We start from the raw sequence: 27,812 nt of genomic DNA on the forward strand, positions 1-27,812 counted from the left end.
TTTCCTCTCTCTGCTTTACCCACATGGGAAACTGTTAAAGGGCAGCTGCTTGGGGCTACCTGCTGCCTGAAAGCACCAGCTCCCCAGACTGTCCACACAAGGTCTGCAGAGGTCCTTGCCTTTCTGAGGATCTCAAACAAAGATTTTCCACAGAAGCAAAGCATACTTCTCCTTGGGTGCTTCCTGAAGTCAAGCCAAAAGTCCTTTGTCAGTGCAAAGTGTGCAATTGTCAGTGAGCAGCAATTTAATACAAACCCCATTTTCTTCACCACCCTTGACAACACTGTTCATCTAAGATTTACCTTCACTACCAAATTTAGATCTTCACATACCAGAGAGTTTGTAGGCCAACTTTAAAAAAAGAACAACAAAAGAACCCCCCAAAAACCCCATGGGAGTGCCTGTATGATGGAAAAGAGAATTACAGATGATAACTTTTTCCCTTTACTGTCACCAATGTCCAAGCAAATCTTGTTCTCACTACCAGGTCACTCACAATGACTACTTGCAGCATAAATTACAGTAGTCACTAGACCGTATTTTAATTGCACAAACCTGTATCTTCAGTTAACCATCATCACTAAATTTCATGGTAGTTTGGAGCATGATAAATATTTGCTGAGAGCGTGTTGTTTGCTTTTCAGTCATGATGATTAATGCAAGTTAATTGGCAATTGGAGTTGGCAATCAACTCCAATTACAGCAGGACAATATAGGAGACTCAATGTAGGGTTCGTATCAAGACATATTTTCTCCAAATAGGTAGGATTTGTGGCAGTCAAATCATGTTTTGCATTCACAGATTTGAGGAGTGAAACTACTCTGCTTCACTGTGCAACCTCTGTAGACTGGGATTTTTGTGTAGAACTTTAATGTCAAAATTTAACCAGCTCTATCCAGCACACATGATTTGCAAACATTCTCTGCAGCACATGACTTTGAAGTTAAGCTAGCTGGATCTACCTGAGGTGTTTCAGCTCTTAGATGCTATCATTTCAAGAAGTTCAGTTCCTGTCAACTCAGCAGATGTACAAACTTTTGCAGAGAAATGGCGAGAGCAGTTATCTCTCCACAGTGCAATGTGTGGCTTTTCTTCTGAGCAGCCTGTTGCTTGTGCAATGTCTCTTCCCATCTTTTGAATGTGCCATCAGAGCAGACTCCTGCCTCAGGCACCAACCGCTGCTACGCCTCTGCCCTGCTTAGAGGAATTACTTCCTTCAGCAGCTGTGAGTGTTGTGGCTCATGCAGCAGCAGGTCCCTTTTTCCATGGGGAGCTTTCTTTTTGTCTTTGTCCTTAGGCACTAGAAAATTGGCTCTAGAAAATGAGATTCCAGTCCTTTTCCTACAAATTGGGAATCTGGCTCACAAGCTGACCTTCTACAACAGTGTGTCTGGAATGGAAATATGGGACTGGAGCTATTTGGACTAGTTACCAGTTGTTGTTTACTAGAATAGTAAGAACATAATGTTTTAATAACCCAGGTCATAACTCATTATGACCTGGTTTAGATACGACCAAACATCAAAGCTAACCAATGAGAAACAGACAGTGGAGCCTTGACTCACTCATTGCACTATTCTATAGATGTGTGGAGACATACAATTATTTTTCTGAACAAAGTTTTATTTGAAAACAAAAATGTTCACAATCTGACTTTATGGCCTTTTTTCATATTTTGGCATGGTATGTTGTATTGGAAAAAAATGTTTTTAATTAAAAGCAGCATTTTGAACATTACCCCAGACTTCATTTTTCATCTCTGGTCTTACTGTTTCGCTCCATGTCCTGTCTCCCTCACACATTTACTCCATGTGTTTAACCCCTACTTAAAACCTTTCATTTTTTCCTGCCCTATTGTTTTGCAAGTCCTCTGTGCCTACACAACACCCTCTGAAAATTGTCCATGTAGAGTGCAGCCCCTCATGCCATCTCCTCTCTGTTGTGGGGTGTCCTTACTGTCCCTACAGAGCAAGTGGATGTCCTGCCAGGGCTGATAAGGAATTTCATAACAACCATTCTATCCAGGTCATAAGTGCCTTTCTGGTGTCATCAATCCTTCTTGTACTAGGGAACCAGGATATTACAGGAGAAAAAGGACCTTGTTCTGGCTAAGGATATGGACAAACATCTTACAGACATAAGCAAGTTATCATTTACCAGCCCAAGTTTTGGCTTTAATCTCTCTTTGCTGCACTGTTTTATCTAAAAAGTAGACAGAACAATACCATCTGCTGTCAGTGAGCAGATGGAAACACATTTTTGCCGGTGCCCATGCTAAGGTTCTCAAGCACTTACCTGAGACCAGCAGATAGAATTACCTGGAATCCCTTGTAGGCTTCATGGTAAATGAGATACCACAATTTAACATAAAAGTTTCATTTCCACTTGCTCTGCACACCAGCAGTTGTGCTACTGACAGTAGTGGAAGCCTCTAGTGACTGGCTAAGGTGCATACATCTCAGCTGTATGTGGTGTGTACAGCCACACTGCAGACAGATGATGGCACTTTGCATCAGATGTGAAGAACTCTTGAACAGATGACCCAACAGAGAGGCCAGGCTCCCATGGACAAGAGTACCAGAGCCTGCAATCTGTGCCACAGTGCAGGTGCTTATTGGGGGAAGGATTAAGGTAGTGGAAAGTAGTTTTTAAATCATTCCAACACTTTCTAGGGATCGCCAAAACAGGTCATTGTTGTTGCAGTTAATGAGTGACATGAAGCCAGCTTGGTAGGAGAGCTCTCAGCTCCACCCCTGGAACAAGGTAATGGAGTGGGGTTGAACAAGGCAGTGTCAGAGCTGTAAACAAGATATGTGTCCTGTTGTGGTGCCCCAGCAGCGTGGCTGCTCACTGCCTGGCACTGTTTGCCCAAGTCAATGAGCTGTGCAGACCAACCAAGAGCAAGCCTGGATAATCTCATGCCGCACTTGTATGTGCCCATGCCCTTTAAACTGCGCTTATAATACAGGAAGGTCATCCAGGCTCACCAGTCAGTTCCAGGAGGGAACTGACCAGTTTGGGCAGGAGGATTCTGCCCAAGAAACAGCTTTAAAAGTGAGCTTAGCATTCAGGTATTTTTGTTGTCTGCCAGAATGGTGTAGGTTGTAAAAAGCATCTTCTCTGTAAAACGATATATTTGTCCACTATATGCATGACATTTTCCTTGCTGATATGCTGCATGCTGATTACTGTGTATGGTCACTTGCAATCTATGAAATAAGAGGAAATTTCTGAAAATGATGTTTAGATGAAGAAGCACTCAAAGAAATTATAGAAACTAATCCAGTAAATGGAATAATGAAAAGTGTAGTAGTTCTGCTATAGTTTATGTGTTCAATAGTTTGCTTCTGTGAATACAATTAAAATAAATACAAATTTTTATTTTTTTTTGTTGTAGGCTGAGTACTACTATGAATTCCTGTCTTTGCACTCTTTGGATAAAGGCATAATGGCTGATCCAACTATAAATATCCCGCTGCTTGGAACAGTTCCTCATAAAGCATCAGGTTTGTACTGTTGATATTATAAATTTTGTTTCTGTAAAATATATTCTACAGCCAGTAAAGTCTAAATATTTCATTATGAATTGTAGTTCTGAAGTTTATTGCCTAAAGCAATGCTTGCAATTGCCCTGAGTAAGTACAGCAGCATATTTTGTCTGAGTCAAGACACATGAAGCTTTTATGTGTGGGTAAATCAGCAGAAATTTGTGCAAAATTGTTGCATAAAATTCACAAATGCTATTACTTAGTTGTACAACTTTTGGAAAACAAATTCTTTGATCACTATTGGAAAAGTTATCAAATTATTCTGTTTCTCAGAATTTGCAGTTTGTGGATGTTCTGCTTTCATTTAGGGTCATCCGGCATTCAGCTCAAAGACACAAGTTCTAGTTTAGGATATTATCATTTATTATTTATCCCTTAGTTGTGCGTTCTTAATCCTTCACTGGAATTTACAAGTCCACAGCCAATGCAAATGCTCCAGAAATACCATGGTGTGTAGTGAGCTGATTTGAGTAAAAAAGCTTTCCATGAAAGATTATTGAATCCAGTTAGCTCTGAAGGGGATGAATAACAGTTTATGTGATCTGTTTCAGGGTTCATACATGGTAGCCTCTGGTAGGAAGGCAGAAATGTGTATCTTGAGGACAGCAGTGTCTTAGTGATTATTGTTTCCTAAATTGCCTTAGCCAACCTATTGGATAAATGTGGGGGAAAAAAAGAGTAATAAAACAGGAGGATTGGACTGCAAATATACAAGTTTTCATCTCTGATGAGTCTTTATTCCTGCTGTCTTTTTCAGTCGATACATTCTGAAAGTCTGTGTATAATATTCTCCATTTTCAGCTTGTGGTAGATTGACATTGAAGTAATGTTTCAATACAGCTTTTTGCCATGACACCTGGAATTTAGCATGAATGATTGGTCTCTCTATTCAAGTGTGGATTGAAGGAGTGGTATTGAAAATAGATTTGGGTGAAAGATGGTATGATCTTTGTGCCACAACTGCTGCAATTGAATTGGTTCCAAGCCCAATGAATGTCAAATAAAGATATTTAAAAGCAACCTAAATGTCATAGAGGCCAAGTTCTTTTTAAGCATTATTTACATCTCCATATAATGCAGGTGAGATTTGTGAAAAGCACTCTGCTGCACTCAGCATTCTCTAATATAACCTAGTTTCTCCCTTTATTTTTAACTATCTAGAAAGGGTAGACCAAAATTACTCCTTTCTGACTGTGTTTAGGAAAACTTAATCTAAAAGTGCAGGGAGGGCAGAGATGAGAGCTCACAGCTGCAGCAGAATGTCTGTTTACCATCGTGATGGGAGATCTTATTAAAGACAAAAAGGACTTGTCCTGTTGGCAGCACTGGTACCTCAGTTCCAGGACTAATAGGGGCATGTCCATGGTGTTCCCTTACATGGATCATGTGCAGGGCACCACTGCACTGGGTGTATATATAAGCAGTATTTCAGTCCTGTTTGGTGTTCTAGTGCTCAGTACCCATACAATATTTGAAGCATGTACACTGTTATTGGTGAGACACTACTGCGATGGTAGGCTTTTTATGCTCCCTGTTAGCTGGCCAAAATTAATTTAGTCCTAAGTAAATACACTCTATCAAGGTAGTGATTGTTTGCTACTTTGTAGTTATTGGTATAATTTAAATGTTGGCAAAACAGAGTTGCCAAACCCAGTCTACTTTACCTGGATCTACTGCATTACCACAGAATTTTTCTATACATACAGATGTCATAAGAAATTCAACCACAAGCTTGTATTTAGTGACAAATCAGCAATTATGGTATTTTTTGAAAAAGTGTTTTACTCCAAAGGAAATTAATTGCCCTTACAGAGAGTTAAGGAGAAATAAAAGAGGAAGACCAACTATAGTAAGCATGAGCATGGGAAACAAGAATGAGGATTAACAGATACCTTATTCAGAGGTAATTGAACCCAGTGGTTTTACAAAAATCAAGTGGACTCTTGAAACTTCTTTGAAGATATTTGTCTCCATATAAGGCATACGAACAGCTTTATTGCTGTAGGGCCTCTATAGCCTGTATTTGTCTTATGGCCAATGGTGGCCATAAGAAGACCTGTGGAAGAGCAAAAGGAGGACAAGCACATGTGATACTTCCATTTAGCCTCTCAGCTTTTACTATTTCAGCATGATTTCCTGTGTCTTAAGTGGTCTGTCTACTTTGTAAGCCCATATGAGTTATAGATCTCTCTCTTTAGTACTTTTCCAGGCTGTCCTTGAGTCCATATCATCTTCTGTTGTCTCCAATCACCTTGGCAAGGAGTTCACTGCCATCCATTGCATGAAGATCCCACTCCTGTTGTTTCAAATCTGACTGCAACAGCTTTATCTGATGGGCACTGGTCCTTGCACTGGTAGAGACAATAGTCAATCTATCCTATTCATCCTATCCATGATTTTTTATACATCTATTATGTATCCCCTGATTTTTCTTCTCTTTGCCAGACTTTAAAGAGTCACAGCCTACGCAATTGCTTCTCATTGGATGCAGCCTTGTCCTTCTCTTAGCCTTCTCTAATTTGGTACATCCTGAGATGAGTTACCAAATTCTCCTTGGATTTAATTGAGATTTAAATCACCTAGGTTCCTTAGACTTATTGAAAACCCATTGCCAAGTCCCAGAATTTGTAGCTGATTCAGCGCTCACAACATGATATTGCTACACCTAAACACATGGTAAGATGTTAAGAAGACTGGAGATGCTTTTCAGGGAGCTTAAAGAGCTAAGACTGCTCAGCTTGTGCCAAAGATATTTGGGAGGAGTGTGGATACCTGCTCAGTGAGAAGCAGCTGGCTGCTCGTTTCTGACTGCAGGGAAAAGCTTAGGAAGGTCCAGTGTTTCAATCTGAGGGTGGCGAGTTGAAAACAAAGTGAGTCATTTTGTGGCAGTGATTAACATCTTGAACACCACACTCAGAGAGGTAAACACAGCTATTGGTGTGTGCCCAGAAGCAATGTAGTGGCCTGTGACTGAGGTAGATCTGTCCCCCTGAGGGGCCCGAGCTGGCCCCTGCTGTCCCTGTGTGACCCAGGCAGGGCAGTGCTGGTGCATGCTGGTGTGAGCAGGTTGCTGGCACAGCGCTGCATTTCATGCAGCCCCCACAGCCCACCAGTCAGGCTCAGGAGACCTTCTCTCCCTGCCCACTGCTGGTGTTGAGACCTTAAAATATAGATGGTGAGCATCCAAACAGGTTGAAAATCTCTCCAAGCTCAGCAGCAGAAATCAGTGTCTCCTCGGAGTGCAACACCATCTCTGCTCTTGTCTGCCATGCTGGTACAGTGGCAGTGGGCTGCACGACTGTGTATGGGCTCCCACTCCTCTCCAGACCTTTCATGCCTGCTTCTGTTGGGATTGGTCATTCAGAGATGTCCCTTAAGCAATCCAGTGGAGACTAAAGGTGGTTTTTGTTGTTGGCCTTGGCACATTTGCTTAGTGGGCAAGGTAATTGCTTGCAAACTTGAAGGGCTTGCAGACATCCAGGAGTTACTCTCAGCCTGCTTCTACTGAAGAATTTAGAGAACTTCAGTTTCCTAAGCAGAGGGAAAATGCATGACCTCCCAGACAAAAGGTATTAAACCTGCATTCTCTGCATCCTAGGAGAGCATTCTAATTACTACCTAAAATTAAATTAGGTTTAAGTCACTACGTTTCCTTAGGTTAGTTTTCAAATTTGTTAAACTTTCCTTGTTCCTATTAGAGCCATATGCTCTGCAGCCCTGGATACAAGTGCTCCAGAGGATACAGAAATATATATGTGCAGGAGAGGCTGTTTTCTGGCCTGGTTTGGGGAGGATGGTTAACAGAAAGAGGTCCATATCTGTGATTCCCTCTCCTTGTTTCTAGCCAGTGATGGACAAATGTGGACTGCATCCTGAATTAGGGAAGCAGGGGCCAGAGCTGAGGTTTGCCCCCTGTGGCCCTGCTCAGCACCGTGGTGGGCCACGGGAGCTCATGGCCATGTTTTCTGATGCAAGGGACTTCCCTCTGTGCTTTGGTTTGACTGTGGTGCCGTTGGTGGCTGCTTGGCATTACTCAAACAGGCATAAAAATGCAAAGATTCAGGAAGAGCTTAGGGGCTTTATTTCAATTCTGAACCACCACAGAGTTCAGCCAGGATCCAGGTGGTTTTTGCCTACAGGAGGGTCCTTTTACTGCATATCTGTGTGCATGTTCAGACACATGATTAAGTCCAAAAATTCTGGAGTGGGCAGTGCTGGAATAAAAGGTTTATGATCTGTGGCCTTGGGCTCTAGTGATGCATTGCTGGGTTTTTCCCTAGGCATTTAAACCACAGCCAGATCTCAGGGGAGTTCAGGGGTTGCTACCAATTCAATGAAATTTAGATACAGCTGTAGTGCTGTCATTAACAATCTGCCACATTTTTCTCCCCATTGCAATTTGTTCAAATAAAACACATCCTAATCCAAGCACTGATTTCCTGCACTTATGCTATGAGAAGGTTACTACAGTTTAGAGAAGTTTACAGCATTTAAAATGTATTTTTTAAATAATAAACTGTGTTTCCTTCTTGCCACCTGGTTACATGGTTTTGGTCTTTGCAAAGGTTGGTGCAAAAGCCCTTTGACTATGTAATTACTTTAGAATGAGAACTGCAAGGCACCTTTTTATTTGTAGGACTTACCAGAGGCAGAATGTGTTTTAGCAATAAATTATTCTGTATTTTACCAAGGCACCAAATAACAAAAATTACCAAATTATGGCTTGCAAAATTTTTATAACAAGCAATCTAAAAGAAGCCAAGTGTAGGGCTTTTAGCTCTGTATTTTATTAGGAAATCTCAGATCAGCTTTAGAAGAAGGAATAAACAATTTTTATTAGTTGGATTTGGCTTATCAGGCAGCTAAGAAGAGCCAATTTTGAAGAAAAGAGATAAAATCATTTCATCTGAAGATTATTTAAGATCTCTTGTGACAATCACAACAGAGAATTCCATAGTTCTGAGGTATTTGGCTTACTTCATCATTAAAATACTCCAGATTTACTGGCCTTAATTAGTTGCTTAAACTCTTTGTATTTCAAAAGTGTTTGAATACTTTTCCTGGAAAAGTAATGCCCAAATGTCACTATGCTTAACTAGTTCTGTCAGAGTGAGGTGTCTATGTCTTCTTTTTAAAAACTGCACCCATGATCATATGTATCAACTGTACCATTTGTCAGCACTTTATGGAGTAAGTTTTGGTTAGCTCAGTATCTCATTTAGGTAATAATTGCAATATCCAAAAGAGAAAAACTTACCTAAAGTAAATTTCCCCCTAAATATATGTTTTTACAGAAGTCATGTGACAGTGCAGAAAATTTAGACTCAGAAGTGAACAGTTCAACTCAGAAAATTTAAAGTAGGCTTCCAGCATGTTTTGATATATCCTTAGATACCTTCACATGATTAATTTCCTCATCTGCAAGAAAAGTATGGTTATGTTAAAATCACTGTCTGTGCTATAGACTCTTGGGGTTATTTCAGCAAATGAACATAAGCTCTGCTCCTGCCCTGCTTTCCTTCTAATCCTAGAGCCTCTGAACAAAGGGTTCTGTGTTACGTTTTTTCACCAATGGCATTCCTCCAAAGCTTAGATACATCTATAACTTCTTTTTTTTTTTAGTATTGCAATGTATGCTTTTGTATGTATGTGTATATGTGCACGTAAATATAAGTGTTATTGGTATTATTATCCTTTTAGTTGTTCAGGTTGGATTTCCTTGCCTTGGAAAACAAGATGGGGTCGCTGCATTTGAAGTGAACGTGATCATAATGAATTCAGAAGGCAATATTATTCTCCAGACCCCTCAGAACGCCATCTTCTTTAAAACCTGTCAACAAGGTAACACTGAAGAAAACATGCTGGAATGCTGTTAGATCAGGTCACCTAACTGTCTTATGTTTCATTTAGGATAAGAGCTAGAGAAGGTGGAAGTAAAGCAGTCACACAATGTGAAGCCATCATGGTGAATTCCAGGCTTTCTGGCTCTGTATGCTCTTAGTTGATCATTTACTACGTGTTTACTGAGCCTTTTCTTACAGAACTCCCCTAGCATGCTGGGTTGGAGACATTTCTCCCTCCTGCTGTTCACTGCTCATCACATTAACATCAGTAGGATGTTAATTAAAGACATTGATAGAGATGTACCATATGAAAAGCCCCTATTAGCAAACACTTCAAGGTGCTTGGAGGAGAGCTAGTTCTGTGAAAGCAAGCTGAGGTTAATTTTTCCAGAAATGGCACATCATCTGGGGAGCTGACCTCCTGGGAACTATAGTGGGGACACAGGACAATTAATGCTGTCAGGGCCTCAGTTCCAGCTTGGTGTTATTAGTTCCCTAAATCTCAAACTTGCACATCCAAACTGATTGCAAAAATCTTAAATCAGAAAATTTCTGCAAAACTTGGCTTTACCTTCTCTGTAGCTCAGGTGCAACCTCTTGGCTTTTGATACAGGTAAAAAGGTGGAAGCTGGTGTTCAGTACTTCCAGTTATCAAGCAGTAAACACACAGAAGACATGCTGATAGGAGAAAAGCCATGAAGTTTTTGCAGTTTTTGCTTGGAAAGGAGAGCACTTGTTCAATCAAGTAATCTATGAACCACAAGCACTATGTAGTAAGACTTTCTGAATTAATTTGATAGACCACAAACAACTATAATTATCACTTTAAGCTGAGGCTATGGAAATTGAAAAATCAGTGTCCAAGACAAGATAATTATCCCATATCATGTGCAATTGTATCAAATTAACTCATGACAGGGCTGATGTACAAAGAACATGATTTTTTCCTTCCCCTATTAAATCTTCATTCACGGTCCCACATTTTCTTCTCTGCACTACTTTCTCTGAGATAATTGGCTGTAGTGTGGCTTCAAAGAGTGAGCAGCAGGAGCCAGAGCTGTTTATTCTTTGAAACCTCACTATGCCCAAATAGCAAAGCTGCTTGTCCCCTTTGAAGCCTTGCTGCTGCCAATTAGCCCAGGGAAAGTGGAGGAGGGGGAGAAGAAATGGGCAGAGATACAGAAAGAAAAATGGAGTCTTTAAATGCACAAAAACAATCAGATCTCATGTATGAAGTTGTGTGTCTGGTGTAAATACAACATAAAACTTTTCCTCTCTTTTTATTTTCAGTTCAACTCAAAGATACTGAACTTAGAAAATTTTGGAAATAACATTGGGGTATTCTGATAGGGAAAGCAGAGTTACAGGTCTGTAGTTTGGAAAATAGTGGCTTAAAGAGGAAGGGCTCCAAATTCAGTTTAGTCAGCAGTCATCCAAGTTGTCATTTCTGTGTCAATATTTGTTGTTACCATTTTTATAAGAGCTGTAATATCTAACAGTTTAGCAGTATTGCATCATATGACCTCTCAAGAAACCTGGGGTTGATTATTGTCCTAGTTCTTTGTTCATGGAGCCAGCTGAGAGACAGAAGGAAGATTTCCCAAACTTTAGAGACATGCCAAGGAGGAGCTTTCTCACATGGTCTCTTCCAGCCCATACTGGAATAACTCCCATTCCTGCCCTGTGTCTAGTAAGGTGGAAACAGCAGTGTTTTAGGACAGATGCTGAGAAGGATAAGAATGTCTTTAGTGGTTAGTGTTAGAGTAGGTGTGAGTTTCCTTCCTCTGAAAGATATCATACATGGTGAAGAGCTCCTGTCAGGGCCCTAGCCACTGTTTCCAGTTATTCTTGGCCATACAAAAAGGTCCCAGCCGAGGAAGTGAGGGGAGCAAGGGAGCAATTTTGTGGATAAGAGAGGATTTGTTGTGGCTAAGAGGTGGTCACAAAGAAAAAGTATATGTTTTCCTATTTTTCTGCTTGAAATGGTATGCATTTAAGCATGCATTTTTTGGTAATGAATAGCAGCTCTGCATTTGATTACAAAGAGAGAAGTATTTCCAGAAAAAGTCCTACAATCCAGTGTTAGAACACAGTAGGACCAAAAATCCTTTACTACAATTACTATGGCTGCAAACAGCTTTACTTTTAAGGCATATAATTTTACTTTAGAGGTTTTGAACCTTCTCACTTGGAATGTCACACAACAGAGTATCAAGATGAGGAGGTTGTGCCTACCACTGATCCCTACTGATGTTGAGTTTTTCTAATGGGAATAAGCAGTCTCTCCTGCCTGCCTTATTCTCTGTGAGGGATCTGGGAAGGCATTTTTGTGTAATTGTTTTTCTACCCAGCAGCCCTTTTTGATGGTATTCCACAAGGCTTTATTTAGTTTGCCTTCTTGTTTGATGGACTCTGGTGTTTTGAGGATAGTGGTGGCACCCAGAAGTATCTCTCATCCTTGTATAATCCTGCCGGTGTTGCCAAATGCTTTTATGTATTTGATCAGTAATTGAGATATGAATGAGAGCTGACGATGATGTAGAACTGTTGTGCAGGACTGCTTTCATCTTCCTTTCTGGCCTTCTTCCATTTAGCCTTGATGCTCACTCTTTCATGTGAACACAGATTTCATCATTGTCACCTCAGTGGTAACAGATGTGGTAATTAATGCAATGCAAGTTGCAGTGATGTCTACTTCAGGCTGCAGAAATCGAAACTGGTCCTGCACACTGAGGGTAGGTCTAACCAGACATGCAAGTTCTGGACTAAGCTGCCTGCTCACTTCCACACAGAAAATAAAGTACTGGATTCAGCAGAGCATCCACATTGCTCATGCACTTATCAAGCAATAGAGAGATGAAAATGCAGAGTCCACCAAAAAGTGCAGCACCCATGGGAACATGTGATGGAACATCTATTGATAGACTAAAAGAAAAACTAATTTATCTTGAAGAAATCTTATCTGAATTCCCATTTCTTCAGTGTTTGTCTGCCAGCAAAAATTTTGACTCTTATGTCAAAGAAATGTATTAATCCTACTGAGATCTAGCTGGCAGCTGAAGTATATAACATTTTAATTAAGATTGTTGTTATATTTTATGAAGCGGAATGTCCAGGAGGATGCAGAAATGGAGGCGTTTGCAATGAAAGACATGTCTGTGAATGTCCTGATGGATTTTATGGGCCTCATTGTGAGAAAGGTAATTTAATAAAATATCTCAACTGTCTTCTTTACCACACTCTCAAGAAAACTGTATCTCCTGCACTGTATGCTCTCCTAAAATTAAGAATGGCCTTTTCTGAAGATTTTGTATATTTTGAGTTCAAATATGTAAGAGAATTGTTATTATCATCCATGGTCTAGTGGAAATACAAATTGCTTACATGAAAAATATTTTCTCTTTCACAAATTACTTTTAACAAAAACTGATGCAATAGTTAAGTGATCCCTAATCCAGGGAATCCATCTGGCAAGAAGATTAAATAAAATTCTTCTGCTAATGAGGACTAGCTGTGAAACAAAGCACAGTGCTTTAGTTGCTCTGCATTTGTTTATTTGCAGGTAAGATCTTTGTAAGCAGGCTGAAAACAAAAATGGGAAGATGAAGGAAAGATTCTCTTTCTCTTCCATGAGTGGATAATAGCCCAAACCAACATTTCCAGGAGTGATGAACCAAGAAATTGGTGTGACTTAGCAAGGAAATTAGATCTTCTTCCTGTCCCTCCCTTCCTTTCCCCAGTGGCAGTCCCTCCCCAGGGCGACTGGAGATGCCCGTCCCCTTGGGCAACCTACTCCAAGGCCATCATTCATTCCCAGATACTCTGGCTACATCAAAAATATTAAACACAAAGGATCAAGGACTGTTCTCTGGCCTGGAGAGGAACTGGCACAGCTTACATTCATATGTTTAATAAACTCTTACCTTCCAACAAACCCATTACAAACTCACTCCTGGGAGGAGCCTGTGGTCACTACTCATCCCAAGACCATGGCCAGGAGGATTTGCTGGTCAGCTGGGACAAAGCCAAGCCACCAACAATTTCACAAGATGATTTCACAAGGCCATTTGGCCCCGTGCCTGGGCGCTGTTTAACTCACCAGCATGGACCCAACCTCACTGTGTGTACCAATTGTGGGCAACCACAAAGTGAAGCATTGCCCCCTAACATGCCTCCCTGAAGAGCCTTTTGAGGTGGCCACAAGGCAGAGAGGTCTTGGAAGAGCACAGGAGCTCCAGAGAAGATTCATTGGGAGCATGCAGGACAGTTTGGCTGTGCAGCAGTCTTACCTAGCCAAAATTAGGTCTGCAGGAGTGGGGAAGGTTCATTGTAAAGCCTGCCTGGGAACCCCAGTGAGTTACTGACCCTTCTGAGATAGTCCTGCCTGCACAGCTGTGGAACCAGAATACAGCTGTAGAGAGCACTTGTCTGGGGGGGTTTTAAATATCCAGAGAGTGTAAGTGTATGTGGGTACTTTGCTCTCCCCTGTCTGGTATTAAACTATACAAGAGGCAATTTCTGCTTACAAATGGAGTCAGATTTGAACTTCAGTTAGCCTACAGTTCTTAGTAGCGCTATACAGAAATTGCCAGATACAAACCAAAGATATAATAGATTTAACCCCTTACCAGAGGCACTTTGTTTTGACTTGGAACAATAAGCAGAAGGGAAAGTAGCTTAAGGAGTCAATGTGCACGTGTTTAAATGCCAGGAAGGTACTGACATTTGGACATCGCCACCAGCAATGCTTTTTCTGCTCTCCCCACCCCTCAGCACTGTGTGTTCCTCACTGCATGAACGGCGGGCTCTGCATCACACCCGGCCTCTGCATCTGCCCCCCGGGGTTCTACGGCATCAACTGCGACAAAGGTGAGCGCCCGCCAGAGCCCCGGCTCTGCGTGCAGCCGCTCTTCACCCACCTGTGCCAGGTTCCCTCTAGGACAGCACTTTGGAAAGTCAGGCGAGCAATGAGTAAATAAGTTTCAAAATTAAAATTCTTAAAATAGATGCTATTGCGCAGGCTGGCAGCTGCTGGAAGAATGTAGGAAATTGTAGGGATCCATACACCCCAGCTCTGTGAAGGGTTGCTGGGATAATCCCTTCAGTTGATCCACTGAAAACTGATCTTACCACAAAAACCACTTCTATTTCTGGGGTGAGAAAAAAAACTACAAAAAAAATATCTCTATTTGAGCTCTATTTTCCTGTAGTAAAATTAATTTTACTAATTATTTAGTACATTAATGTGCTACATCTGGACACATGAAAAAAATATGCAAGCTATTCATTTTTCGTTGCTGCATTGTGACTCATGAAGGGTAAAAACCAACAATCAATTGTTCAGAACAGTAATTGGGAACAGTCTAAGCTGCCATGTAGAAAGAACTAAGTACTTTCCTGCAGAAGTGTAACTGACCTGCTCATGTCATGCTCCATTTGCCATTGCAGGTCTATATGAAGTAAAGACTGAATGCAAAAGGTCCTAGAGGCCTTTTCAGCAAAATAGTGGGAACCTTCCTATTACTTTACACAAACTGTTGGTGTCAATGCCCTCACAACTTCTATCTAGCCTTTGAACAGACTTTCACCACATTTAGAAAACGCTTCAAATGTGCGCTTTAATTAAATGCTCCTGATGTCTTGAAGGATTAATGTGAATCCCAGCTGTTTGGTGAAAAGTCACATCTAACACAATGTAAGTTATTTGGCAGCTGAAAGTCAGAGCATTTGCATCTATGTCACCACACAGAAAAACTCACAGAGGTTTCTTTTCAGTCAAAGGATTACTTAAGAACTGTAGTGAAGTATCCTCTTGTAGAAATAGCTTCCAGTCCTAGGCTGTGCTCCTTTTATCAGACACTGGCAGTTTCAATAGCAATAGTGCCTTAATTCTTCAATGAGCTTTATAAGTGAGGGTTGATAAAGATGTAGCACAGTCTGTCCTCAGAGAGCTCACTGCTGTATTGTTCACTTGTCTCATTCTATATTGCCTTGTGTGTGTGCCCATGTAAAGCATTATGTAGGAATAACTGCAATTCAGTCTTACTTTGTAAAGCAGATGAAAAGAGGTTAATCCTGCTTTTACAACATACTCAATGTTTATTTATGATGAACAGCAGAGAACATTAAGTCCAAGTTAGCTCTAGTTCATGTTAATTAATTAGTTAATTCTTTTTATTTGTTTCAGCAAACTGTACAACAACCTGTTTCAATGGAGGAACGTGTTTCTATCTGGGAAAATGCATTTGTCCTTCAGGCTATGAGGGAGACCAATGTGAAATTAGTGAGTAGCATCTCTGTGTGCTTGCTTTCATTTACAGCTTCTTCTACTGTCATTGCCTGAATGGTAACATTTGAGCTGCCTCTGCTGGGCGCAGAGCAAGGGGTCTCACACAGCACTTTGGGACCCTCTGAGTCAGATGCCACATGCCTCCAAACAAGTCTCCTACTCAGAAGTTTGATTCATTGCTGGACCATCTCACCCCCTGCCCTGTTCTGTTTTCACTAGTAACCAGGCTTGGTAACAATACTCAAGCCATAAGTATGCAAGCAACGCCCTGTGGCAGACATGTGCTGCCATGCCAAGCCTGTGGGGTGCATCTATTTTCAAACATTATGGCAAATCACACCTGGGCACAGCAGATTAAGTTTGAGCTGTCACCTCTGAAAGGGCTACTATAATTTGGGAATGAAAAGATTTGGGGCAAAAGGAGAACTAAACTGTAAGAGCTGAGAGCTTTCATGTAACATGCAAAGTTACATTCACAAGGTAATTTGAGGATGTAGAACCAGACCTCATTCTTCCTGGACTTACAACTTCTAACAGGACACTGTGCAGGAAAGCTTTCCCTACTGTAAATAATCCCACTAATATTTCCCAGCACCTTCACAGGAGCATGGAGAGCAGTATTTTGCCTAGGATATGTAAATGCTGATTTTTTAATATACATCAGTAGAAACAAGCTCTCCTCACAATTAGGAAATTTTTATCACTTTGGAAACACATGGAAATAAACTCTTAACTTGCTATCAGGCAATACACAAAAACAAGTGAATTACTATGCAAAGAAAGTACACAGGTACACTAAGACCTACATTTTGCTCACTCTTTATGTGCAGATTAACAGTAGGTGTATGTAAATGTTTCACCATGTCTGTATGCATTACAAGGCATTTTGCAACTCCTTTTCACAGCATTAAAAATTCAGGGAAAAAGAAGCTTTGCTGCTTTTGTTGTTGACATTTTTCATATGAAAATTAAAGTTTGATTCAGAGAGAAACATGCATTTTATATTTGGTGGTGGGTTTTTTGAGGAGAATTCTTAGAACTCTTATTGCAGCATTTATAATTAAGTGTGGTCCATTTAATTGATCTGTCTGAGGAACTGAAGCTTGTATTTGTCTACTGCTGCTTGGGATAAGTGCAACTGTTTTGATTTCCTAGAAAGGTTTACCTGTGAAACTCAAATTAAATTAATTAAAATACAGGCAGTAAACTAGCTTCTGTACAAAAGAAAAAAGAGCAAATTCAGATTGTGGTAAACTGGGACAACCTCAATGAGAGCAAGGAAAGCGATGCACTTACTCTGGCTCTTGTAAAGCCAGGACTGCAATTGTTAGACTGTGATTGACAGCTGTCATCACCCCTGGGCACTGCATCAGCACAGCAGTGGAAGATTGCAAGAAATCTAGACAAGGCTTAGAAATACCAGAGCAGAAACACAACTCAGTCCATTTTCTTAGATCCAGGGCCAGCTACATTTAATCATGGGATTCTTAAAATAACGAGGGGGAAAAACCTTTCAACAGGCAGAAAGCCATCTTCTGAAAATTGCAAGGTTTTGTTGTTTTGTTGGGTTTTTTTAGAAATGGGTATAGGTTTTCAGTGCTTGTGTAATAATTGAATCCCTCTGTAAGACTCCTGGGAAGTGTACTGAACCCAGTCTACAAAACTAACAAGCATTCAAAGTCTTCCAGGTTTTTTCCTAATTAGTGTTTCACTTTGAATCCAGAGTTTTGTTTTGCTTTGGATTCCTCTCCTACTTGTCACCAGCTGTTTTTTTGCTTTTTCCATCTTTAAGTCAATAACAGAGAGAGTTACTACTCTTTCCTTCATTCTGTGGCAATCCTAGTCCGAAGTTAATTGAGCTGCACTGAGCCAAATGCTTGCCTGTTGCAACTTGGTGGAAGTTGATGTCACATTTCTTGACCCATATCCTTCAGATTTGCTTAAAGAACTAGGAAAGTTCATTGATTTCTTTAGCATTGCTCTTTCCAATTGTTAATTACTTGGGATGCAATTGTTTGTAAATTAGAATGCCTAAAGTTTCCCTCCCCAAAGGCTCCTGCAGATGAATTGTGCTTTTACAGAAACTCTCCTCAGTACAGTTTGTTCCACCAGCTACTTATGAAAATTCTTTCAGAGTTATTAAAATAATTATGTAGAATAGGAATGAGTGTTTCCTTTATATGGACAATATACATGTGTATCACAAAGGTCTGTAGGGGTTGAGGGCTAAGCAGGTGCTGCCTGTGATGTTGAGCTCCCAAGAGGACAGTCTGTGATCATGAAATGAGGCACAGCAAGCTAGTGTTGATGCTTAAATTATGATGTGCAGTTCTCAGTTAATACCTTTCTTAAAAAAAAAAGAAATGAAAATAAGAGAAAGGGAAAGGAGAAGGGAAAAAGGGAAAGGGAAGGAAAGGAATCAGTTCACTGCCCCAGCTTCCAGTTTTTATTTGCTTACAGATACAGGTAAATATTAGTGTTAAATCTAGGAAGGGTGCCTTTGTTTTCTCTTTTCTGAATGAAGAAGGAAGTCTAGTGGCATTAGAAAAGATAAAAAAATGGGTTTGGACCACAATGAGAAAATCTGCATTGGTACATATGGGCACCAAGGTGGCAGAAAAGTGAGGATGCAGTTCTTGGTGGCTCAAGAGTGCCCAGGAAGTGACAGTGAACCTCCCTCAGCTTGGGAGTGTCTGAGTTCATGGGCACTGTTCTTCCCTTCTTAGAGAGAAGATTTAATTAGTTCAGAAATGCAGACAAATTCTAACAAGGCAGTCTGATGGTGGGACATTGGATGTTAAGTTTGAGGAAGGTCCCTGGTGTGCCCAGCATGAAAGAAAGAAATTGAGTGTGGTTGTTCACCAGGAGGGCCTCCTCAGTCCCAGACAATCAGGGCCAAACAAGACTTCCTACAGCAGCAACACCTGACCCAGCCTATGCCTTTGGCAAAGGCTGTTTGTGAAGGAAAGTAATTTCCAGTCCAAGAGCCTGGAAAAATGTCTGCCAGTTCGGATTACTGTTAGCAAAGTTGCTCTGTTCTTTGCAAACAGGAAAGAAGGGCATGTATTTGTAATGAGCTCTTAGTTTCTGAGCTGCCATGTGGAACATTCCTCTCTGCACCATCCACAGCACCATGGTGTTCCCAGTCTGTGCTATAAGCTGAAGGGCCCAGCCAATCTATTTACTGTCTGCAAGTAGCGGCCACACCTGTCATTTCCTGAGTATCCTACTGCTCTCAGATGGCACTAGATTTTTTTCTGCTGGGGCCCCTCGGGTTTGGATCCCACTCTTTGGAACTGCATGGTCTGGGCAGGGCTGCCTCCCCTGTAAAGGGTGGGGAGAGCAGGAGTCAGTACTGACCAAGGTCACACAGGCTCTGGCCATGCCAAATTGTTGTCATATTCTCAAAGGAGAAGAACACTTTTAAGTTGGAAGCACAGACTTGCAGCAGAGTCTTTCCTGATGGATCCATAGTGCACAATCTAACATCTGGTGAGTTCTCAGGTACAGGCAAGCTTGTCTGACACTTGTCTCCAGTGGGCACAGGGGACTAAAACCATTGTTTCCACCTTTTCAATTTCTAGGTAAATGCCATCAACCCTGTCGAAATGGAGGCAAATGTACTGGTAAGAACAAATGCAAGTGCTCCAAAGGCTACCAGGGAGACCTGTGTTCAAAGCGTGAGTACCAAAGCCACTCCTTCAGTCCCTGTGGGAACATCGAGCTCGCTGTGCAGTATCTGTTTTACATAACATCACTGCTAATTGTTTGTTGTCAAAGTAATTCAAGTTATTTTACTTTCTGGACGTACATCCTACACCAGACTTAAGGAAATTATGAAACCAGAAACATTTTTTAACAGAAGTGTCCTCACAGGCCCTTCTGTACTCTTGAGTTTCTATAAAACAGCAGTGTGTCAGCTCAGCAATGGCAGTTTCATGAGAGAAATGCTTAATGAAATGTCAATAATTTGCCATGTAAATATCCACTCTAAGTGGAGTGCTGGGGACTTCTCTCCTCTGGCTGGTTCTGATGAATGCTCATCTCTGCTGTACAACCTGATTCTCTTGCCAGGGGCTGAGCCAGACCTTGCCAGTAAAGAATGGGTGTGGACTGTTTCAAGGCTCTGACTGCAGTCAGTGCAAAGGCATAGATTTACTTTGAGAGCCACAGCCTGTGCCAGGACCAGCTCATCATGTGAAACAGCAGGGAGAGCAAATGTGTGACTGTCTCTGGATGAAATGTCATGAGAACAAGTGTGTGTGTTCACTTTCTGCAGCTGTCTGCGAACCCAGCTGTGGCCTGTATGGCACCTGTGTGGAGCCCAACAAATGCCAGTGCAAGGAAGGCTGGCACGGGAGACACTGCAACAAAAGTAAGTGAGAAACCCTGAGAGTTGGATCTGAGGTGTTACACACCCAGTGCTATACAGAACTGACTGCCTCAAGAGCCTTTCCAGCATCATTAATGATACCACACTCCTTTTTCTCTGACCTTTAATCCAAGCAATAAAACAAAGGCTTTCAATACTCCATAATTTCACCTACTTAAAAAATTTCATAATAATTTGAAAGTGTTTTATCATGGCCATTTTTGTATTAGAAATTCCAGAATCTGGTATCAATCAGAGGAGGACTTGCATGTCCTCCCACCATAGCATGGAAGGGATCCAATTTTTTCAATACTCCTCAGTAATGTTAGCTAGCTTTGAAATGCTGGGTAGGTATTTTTAAAAATAAAACGATGTCAGGTTTTAAAACTGCTTGAAACTTAGAAAAAATGTAATGTCCTTTAGAAATTTTGGGGAAAACTTGAAGAATTATGCAAGATCTGTTCTTTGCAACTTTACATTTTAATTCTCCTCTTCCCACCCATGTTCCACAGCACACAAAATGCATTGCCCCAAAGCAAAGTTAAAGTTCTTGAAGTAAATTTCTGTTGTGCTTTTTGGTCCATTTACCATCTATTGTAGTAACTGATCATTTCACTGGGCTTAAAATGGTGTTGTATAATTATTTGAAATACAATAGGATATATCCAGTAAGAACTTCAGATTTAATTTTATGTTTCATGTGCAACAATACTGTAACAGCAGTGATCTTTATATACTCCCAAAAATACTAATGTATATCACTGTTGGCTACCAATTCACATGTTGTGTTTTATGAGTCAATAATAAAAAAGTTTTCAGCTACAAAACCAATCAGCCATAAGGAATGTGAACCTTACGTTGCAGCATCAACTGAATGTTCACTTTTATTAAAACCTGTTGATGCATATGATTTTTGTCACATCAAAATGTATAGAATAAATACAGTATTTTCATTGAAAACTGAGTATTATCCAACTAAGATGGATTTTGCTTGAAAATTAGGTTTGCTGTGAAAATTGGGAGTCTACTTTTCTGTCGTTACCTAGTGGATTTGTGTTTAAGTATTCATGCTACTCTCTGAAGGAGAAATACCGTTAATACAAGTTATGGTTAGAAAAAAGATATAAAGAAATGAATCACTACAAACTACAGTTTATAACTTTGGTATGAACTTTTTCTTCCTGTCATACTCTTCCTATAAAGAACTCAGATAGCACATGAAAACAAATACATACTTTAGGTGACCATCACCAAAGAAGTAATTACTTGTACAACAAAACCAAAGCTCACACCTGCCTTGTGATAAGAAGTCAATAGTCTCACATTATTGTAAACTCCAAGGTTTTGCATCCTTTATTACTTGGAGTTTGGATACAGTCCTGTTGTGTTTAGTACTGCAAAACTCTCTGTATTCAGCACAGAACCTGTGAAATGGGCATTTGGCAAAATTCACCCCCATTTTAAGTGTCCATTAATGTGCATGCACTGCAGTTCCCTCTTTTCAACTGGAACCAAACATCACCAGGTCTTGAGAGGAGACTTACAGTTAACTTGAGAGACTTGCTTCATATTCCATCGAATGAATGGCTCTTTGGTAAAGCTGTTTTCTTTAAAAAAGAAGTGGCTAAAAAATTGAACAGAGGACTCAGTTTTTCAAAGTAATTTCCATGAGCTTTAAGTAATGAGATGAGTAAATGAACCTATAAAGAATTACAACATAATACTTTGAATTCCATTTTTATTGTTTGCTTTCATTTTCCACAACAAAGCAGCTCTACTAAGCCTGTTTCAGATGGCTTTTTTTTCCCCCGGGTGTTTATGGTCACTGGTGTTCTTTTTCTTTGCACTCAGCTATAAACCTAAGCCCAGCTCAGGTGGCTGGTGCAGGTTCTCCCCAGGGGGTTGCTTACGCCCCAATCTAGAGCTGGCAGATCATCATGAGTGTAACCCACCTGGCATGGGGGTTACAGATGTGAACCCCAGGCTGAGTGACAGCCTGGCTGTGCTGGGATCCCTGGGCTCCCTGGCCAGGCCAAGCATCCGTCTGTCTGGCAGGACTCTGTTTGTCCTGAGGGGTAACAGACGTGTGAGCACTTTTGTAAGGCAAAGCAAAATCCTTTGTTCAAATGGGTAAGACAGTTTCCATTTGAAATATTAGCTGTGGATCACGAGCCCACTTCTGTGGATTCTTTTTTCTTGAACTGGATAATTTTCCAGGGTACGGAGCCAGCGGTCTGAGCGCCCTGAGGCCAGCAGGCAGCAAGAACAGGCAGCACACGCCTTCGCCAAAAAGGGCCGAGGAGAAGCATGTCCCACCCGAATCCAATTATATCTGGTGAGCTCCAACATCTGAAATGGTTCGTGTTACACAAAGTTCACAGCCTTCATTAACCTCTCATGGATTGAATGTTAAAATGCTCTTCATTACAGTTAAGATTACCGGCTGGAATTTTATTAGCTTCATTATAAACCAGTGAGCTGACACTTACTATTCCTTTTAAGTTTTATAAATACTTCTGTAGCATGATTATATAGGCTTCTTCTCTCAGTGCTTTGGATGGTGTTTTGTACTACACTTCAGTTACAGCTAAACTTCCCCTTTTTTTGGTTATATAGCAAATATTATCCAAAAATTAAGTAACAATATTCAAGGAGAAAATCCTGTAGATGCTAACCCTGAATTATTTCAATGACTACAGATGCAATTTGCCTAAGACAAAAGAAAGGTGCATTTTGCAAATTTTTACAAATTGTGTATTTAGACTTTTCCCTAAGAAAAACAAATACATAAATAAATAAGTTGCCTAATTTAAAAACTGAATAACTCAATTCAATGTTATTTTTGGCTTTACAGTTTTGTGTATTAAAAAGAAACTGCAGTGGTACCATTTAACTGACATAATGTATTGTAAACAAAGTAGAGCTATAATGTAAGAAGTTTCTGCATCAGCTTGAAGCAATATAATATATTGAAAACAGAACAGCTCTTATGTAATAAACTTTTTATACTGATTGTTATGTATAAAATAAAGACACTGCTTTAGTTTTTTGAGTACTGCTCTGTGTGGCCTCCTGCGGTCTCATCAGTGCTGGGTTGGGACGATGGCTTTTCTAGGACACCCTCATAAAACAGTGGCACTGTTGGGGTGGTATCCCTCTGTCTGCTTTTAGCCCCACAGATCTTCAAAATACTTCAGAAGAACAACTTCTTGTGCCTTGGCAAAGGAGGGGAGAACATACAAAGCTGTGTGTTTCGCTCCCTGTACTTGTCCTCCTTGTACCACATCCTCCTGTTCCCATCCACCCATGTTGGTGTGCCCAGTTTGTGGTGCCTCAGGTGCTCAGAATGTTCTTCTTACAGCTTCTGCCCCAGCCACGTTCGCTGCTCAAGGGTGATGGTCCTTTGTCATGTTGGGATCACTCTGTAGAAGGTTTGGGTGCTGCTTCTTGCAACAGTCAAGGGCCATGTGATTTGTAATTTGATGTGGCTTGGAAGCAGAAAACATGCTTTCTGTCTGCACTGAAGAACAGTAAATATCCAATGGTTACTGGCCCTTGCTATAGTGTATTTCTGGCAATCTTATTATTTGGGAGAAAAATAAAAAAAATAAATAACATAAAATTGGAAGCATTAGAGCTGAACTTTTCCCTCCACCGAGGCCAGGAAGACGAGATGTGGGCAGGAAAGGTGCTCAGCCTCTGCCCACAGTCAGTGCTGTCCCAAAAGCACCCTATTCAGATTAAAAAAGATGGGAAAGAAGCAGCCTGAGGCAGAGAAGGAAACATTTTGGTGATGAAAACCTGGGGATAACTGTTTATGAAGGAAACATTTTTTGATATTTTTCTTAAAAGTGTTGAAAGGAGAAGATTAATTGTAGGTTGAGATTAAATGTGTAGCTGCTCCATACACCCAGGGATGCCTCGGGAGCTGTGTACAAACATGAATGTCACATTTGTATGCTTTTTGTTCTTTCTGTAGCAAAGATTAAGTGGTTTATCACACAATACCGTAAAAAGCAGAGAAAATTCTTACTTAAAATTCCTCAGATATTTTGGCTGAACTTTTTCTGCTCCTGTCAATTTCTTAGAAAGTGCTTCCTTAAAAATAGCTAGTGTATTCCTTTATACAGAGTAAATTTTTTGCTACTTGCCGTAAAGACACTTAATGCTGCTGTTTTGTTTTCAGAGTTTCACCACTGATTTTTGGAAGTATCATTATCATGAGAAGAATATAATCAGAAGGGTTACAAAAGGAAAAGACAGTCCTCAAAGTGCACACTGTACCACAACTGTTTCTTAAATAACATCAATTGTCTACACAAAATCTCCATATCTTTGCAGTCTGAGCACAAAGTTTCCTGTGTAAGAGGCAGTCCTTGATGTCAGAGTTTTAAGTTAAACTGAGAATGCTAAAAGAAGACATGAATTTTCCAGAAAAAGTCCAGCTGGGAGTTGGAAGCAATTTAGCCATTTGAAAATAAACTACAGAATTTATCACATTCTATCACTAAACAGGAGATACATATGAGGAAAAAAAGACCTGCCAGAGATGAAAATTATTTAAAAATAGCAAAAAAAAAAAAAATTTAAAATACCAATCCACTACAATAGGTCAGACAGAAACTGCCTTTTCAATGATATTTGGAAAGTTTGCAGTTAGCCAGAGCAAGATGCCAAACACTGCACCTGTGAGCAGCAGCTGTAAGGTGATGAAAATTAATAAAGCAACATAAAATATTAAAGTCACTATAACTCTACCAAAGAAATCTCAATTCTAGCAACTGACAAAATGATAGTTTTACAAAGGACTTCTAATAGTACTTGATAATTTGGGTGTCTAATATTGGCATCCTGCTATGGCCAGGTGCACGCAACATTTCAAAGGACAAATACACAAGGCACACAAAGAAAGCAGAAGCAGACATCCTAAGGGCAAACTGCGTTTTTTGTACTGCTGACATTACTGAACTGATGCACATGCTTTTGGGGGTTGGTTTGGTTGTTTGTTTTATTTTTTCTTTGAAATTTGCATTTCAGGTTGCCTCTCTCTGTGCCATTGGATTTCAAACATATCTCTATCTGTGCCTCTTCACATCTTCACCTGTCTGCTGGGGAGATGGAGAGAATTGTGGCCTTTTCTTGTTCATGCTGTGCTTGGCCTGGCAGCCTGTGCTGGTTCCACCTGCAGGGCGGGGGTACCAGGGGGCAGCAGGGCCCAGCACGCACCGGGTGCTGCTCAGGGTTCCTTCTGGCCAGGAGGCAGCACTGCCTGCTGCAACCCAGCACACTTTCTCCATGTGCTGGGACTGAATGGTCCAGTTGTTCTTCTTCAGCTTCAGCTGCATTTCAAGGAATATTAAGGAAAAATAGTTATAAAGAAAAAAATTCAAAATTGTTCCAGATGACTCGTTGCCTGTAAGATTCAAACTCCAAAAGCCAGACTTAAAGCATTGGCCAGACTTTCTGGTATTAATTCAAAAATGTCAGCTTTGTTTCTGCTGGACAGATTTGTTACCTTTCCTTTCCTCTCACTCCTCTACATCACCTGTTCTACTGGGATTGCCTACTGCGGAAAAAATTCCTACTTGCAGATGCTGACGGGAGATCTGGCAGCAGCAGAGAAGGAGGTGCCTGAAACAGCCTGGAGTTGTGCCAGGCTTCCCCCAGTGCCTGCACAGCCCACAGCATGGCACTGGGCAGGGGGAATGGGTGAGTGGGTGTTGAGGCATCACTCAGAGACATGGCTTCATGGCAGCTCTAGGCCTTGCAGCCATTTCAGCTCTAGCCCAGAGGATCTGCATCAGTCAAAAGTGCTCTCATCCATTACAGGGATTAAGTCCTACTAAATCCCACAAATCTTGCAGTGTGAATAAGACTTTGTGTTCAGTGAGGTGATGAGGTGCTGTGATTAGCCAGGGCATAGCCAAACCTTAAAACCTCAACTAAAACAGTGACAGCCTCTCCAGCTCTAAAATGTGCCAGCAAGATTTGCTCACATGATGCTTTAAACAGAAAAGCAACTAGTAAAAAAAAGTCTCAAGTGAAATGTGTCCCAGTTGCTGTTTATTCTTTCTTGCATCTCTCTGCAGGATGGCTGCTGAGCCCCAGAGCAGTCCCTGAGTGGCTCCCAGCACCCGGGATCTGCTGGAGCACAGCTGGCTGCACACCCCTGGGTGCTGGCTGGGGGCAGCAGCCCAGTGCAGCCATGCAAGCTCACCCACACCCAGCAACAGTGCAAAGCTGAACTGAGCACAGAACAAACGGGTTAGGAGAACAGCAAGGTTTGGAAAAGGCAGGCAGGCAGGCAGATCTGAGAGATGTATTTCTTATCTTTGTGGCTTTAGGAAGTTCAGTTTCAATGAACCTTCACAATTTTAAGTTTAAAAAAGCCCCACACTATATATATTTTTACTTAGAACACCATATTCTATTATCCATATTAGTTACAGGGATTGCATTTTAATCCCTTTCCACACAGCCCATCAGAAGCCAGGGCAGTCTCGTTGCAGGAATCTTTCCACGGAAATATGAATTTTTTCAGAAGATTTAACACACATACCCTGTCTGGCCAAACCACAGCTCCAAAGTAGTTCAGATGCTTATGAGGGACATCCCCACAAGGACTGTCTAACACTTTGTTTCCTGGCATATGCTTGGGGGATTTTACAGCTGAGGAGCTGGCACTGGGGCACTGCACAGAGTTTGCAGAGCTAACTGGCTCTGACTGCTCTGTTTGGCTTTAATTAATTATATATATATATATATATATATATATATATATATATATATATATATATATATATATATATATACACATATATATCCTAATCAGCGTGCTGCACTTGTACTGATCCTTCCTGCCCAGACATCGTAGTGAGCCTCACTTCTAGGCAAGGACCAGTGGGATTCCCCAAATTCTCCAGCAGGCCGTATTTGGAAAGGATGGCCCACAGTGTTTATACCTTGTGCATCAAGTTTCTGTGCTATCCATCATCTCCAGCTTGCAGGAGCCTTGCCCAAATGGAGCCTGCCATGACCCTGGGCTGGAATTTTCCCCAGTCCTCCTACTACAATTTGCCAAACTTTGTTGGACAAATTTGGCTGCTATGGGAGCTTCTTGTGTGCTGGACTCTGGCTTTCTTCAAATTAGGCAATCCAGCTGAAAGTCTGAGCATTTAATTAAGGTCATGGTTGTTCTCAGCATGCACAATTCCACCCTTCGGTGGCCACTGTGGGTATCACCTCTCCCTTGGTCTATCTGGAGAGGGACTGCCAAATGTATACATCTCCCAGATGGTGTCACTGTTAAAAAAGTTAAATGAATGTTCAGCACAATCCACTCGGTGCTTTTTAAACCACTCTTTTTGTGCAAAGGCATAAAGATTTTTCCCATTTTACAGCTACAGCAACAATAAAGGAATTGATTGTACCGCTTCACTGTATTTATCCCTTGTAAGACTGACTCAGCAGTGATAGTTCCACCTCCAAGGCTTATTCCTAAAAGGAATCAACTGGATTTGAAAGGCAGGTGAAATGTTAACCTAGTCTGACAGTTATGGGTTCCTGAGTGGTTTAGATGTCGCAACTTACAGCAATCCACTTAAAAATGAGATGTAAGGGATTTCTAGGGAGAGGTGAGTTTGGAATTTCTATTCCTTGTGATCAGTGAGAGTAGGAGCTTCCCCAACACCAGAGGACCCCTCTAGCTGTTTGAAAATGTACAGCAACACCAGGAGAAGAGTGCATAGTGCCCCCCTGG

General features: G+C 41.0%; 1 protein-coding gene across 1 annotated transcript in view; it reads left to right on the forward strand.

Moving 5' to 3' along the window:
- Positions 1-23,108, forward strand: part of WIF1 (WNT inhibitory factor 1) — a 37,354-nt gene extending 14,246 nt beyond the window's left edge. The window contains exons 3-10 of the mRNA XM_063155129.1: positions 3,399-3,507; positions 9,250-9,390; positions 12,497-12,592; positions 14,166-14,261; positions 15,580-15,675; positions 19,266-19,361; positions 19,961-20,056; positions 22,271-23,108. Coding sequence (XP_063011199.1) covers positions 3,399-3,507; positions 9,250-9,390; positions 12,497-12,592; positions 14,166-14,261; positions 15,580-15,675; positions 19,266-19,361; positions 19,961-20,056; positions 22,271-22,392 — 852 coding nt within the window. The 3' untranslated portion in view covers positions 22,393-23,108. The remainder of the gene's footprint in view (positions 1-3,398; positions 3,508-9,249; positions 9,391-12,496; positions 12,593-14,165; positions 14,262-15,579; positions 15,676-19,265; positions 19,362-19,960; positions 20,057-22,270) is intronic.
- The last annotated feature ends 4,704 nt before the right edge of the window (positions 23,109-27,812 follow it).

The sequence above is a fragment of the Melospiza melodia genome, chromosome 4 (genome assembly GCF_035770615.1).
Source record: "Melospiza melodia melodia isolate bMelMel2 chromosome 4, bMelMel2.pri, whole genome shotgun sequence".
In the NCBI taxonomy this organism is placed as follows: domain Eukaryota; kingdom Metazoa; phylum Chordata; class Aves; order Passeriformes; family Passerellidae; genus Melospiza; species Melospiza melodia.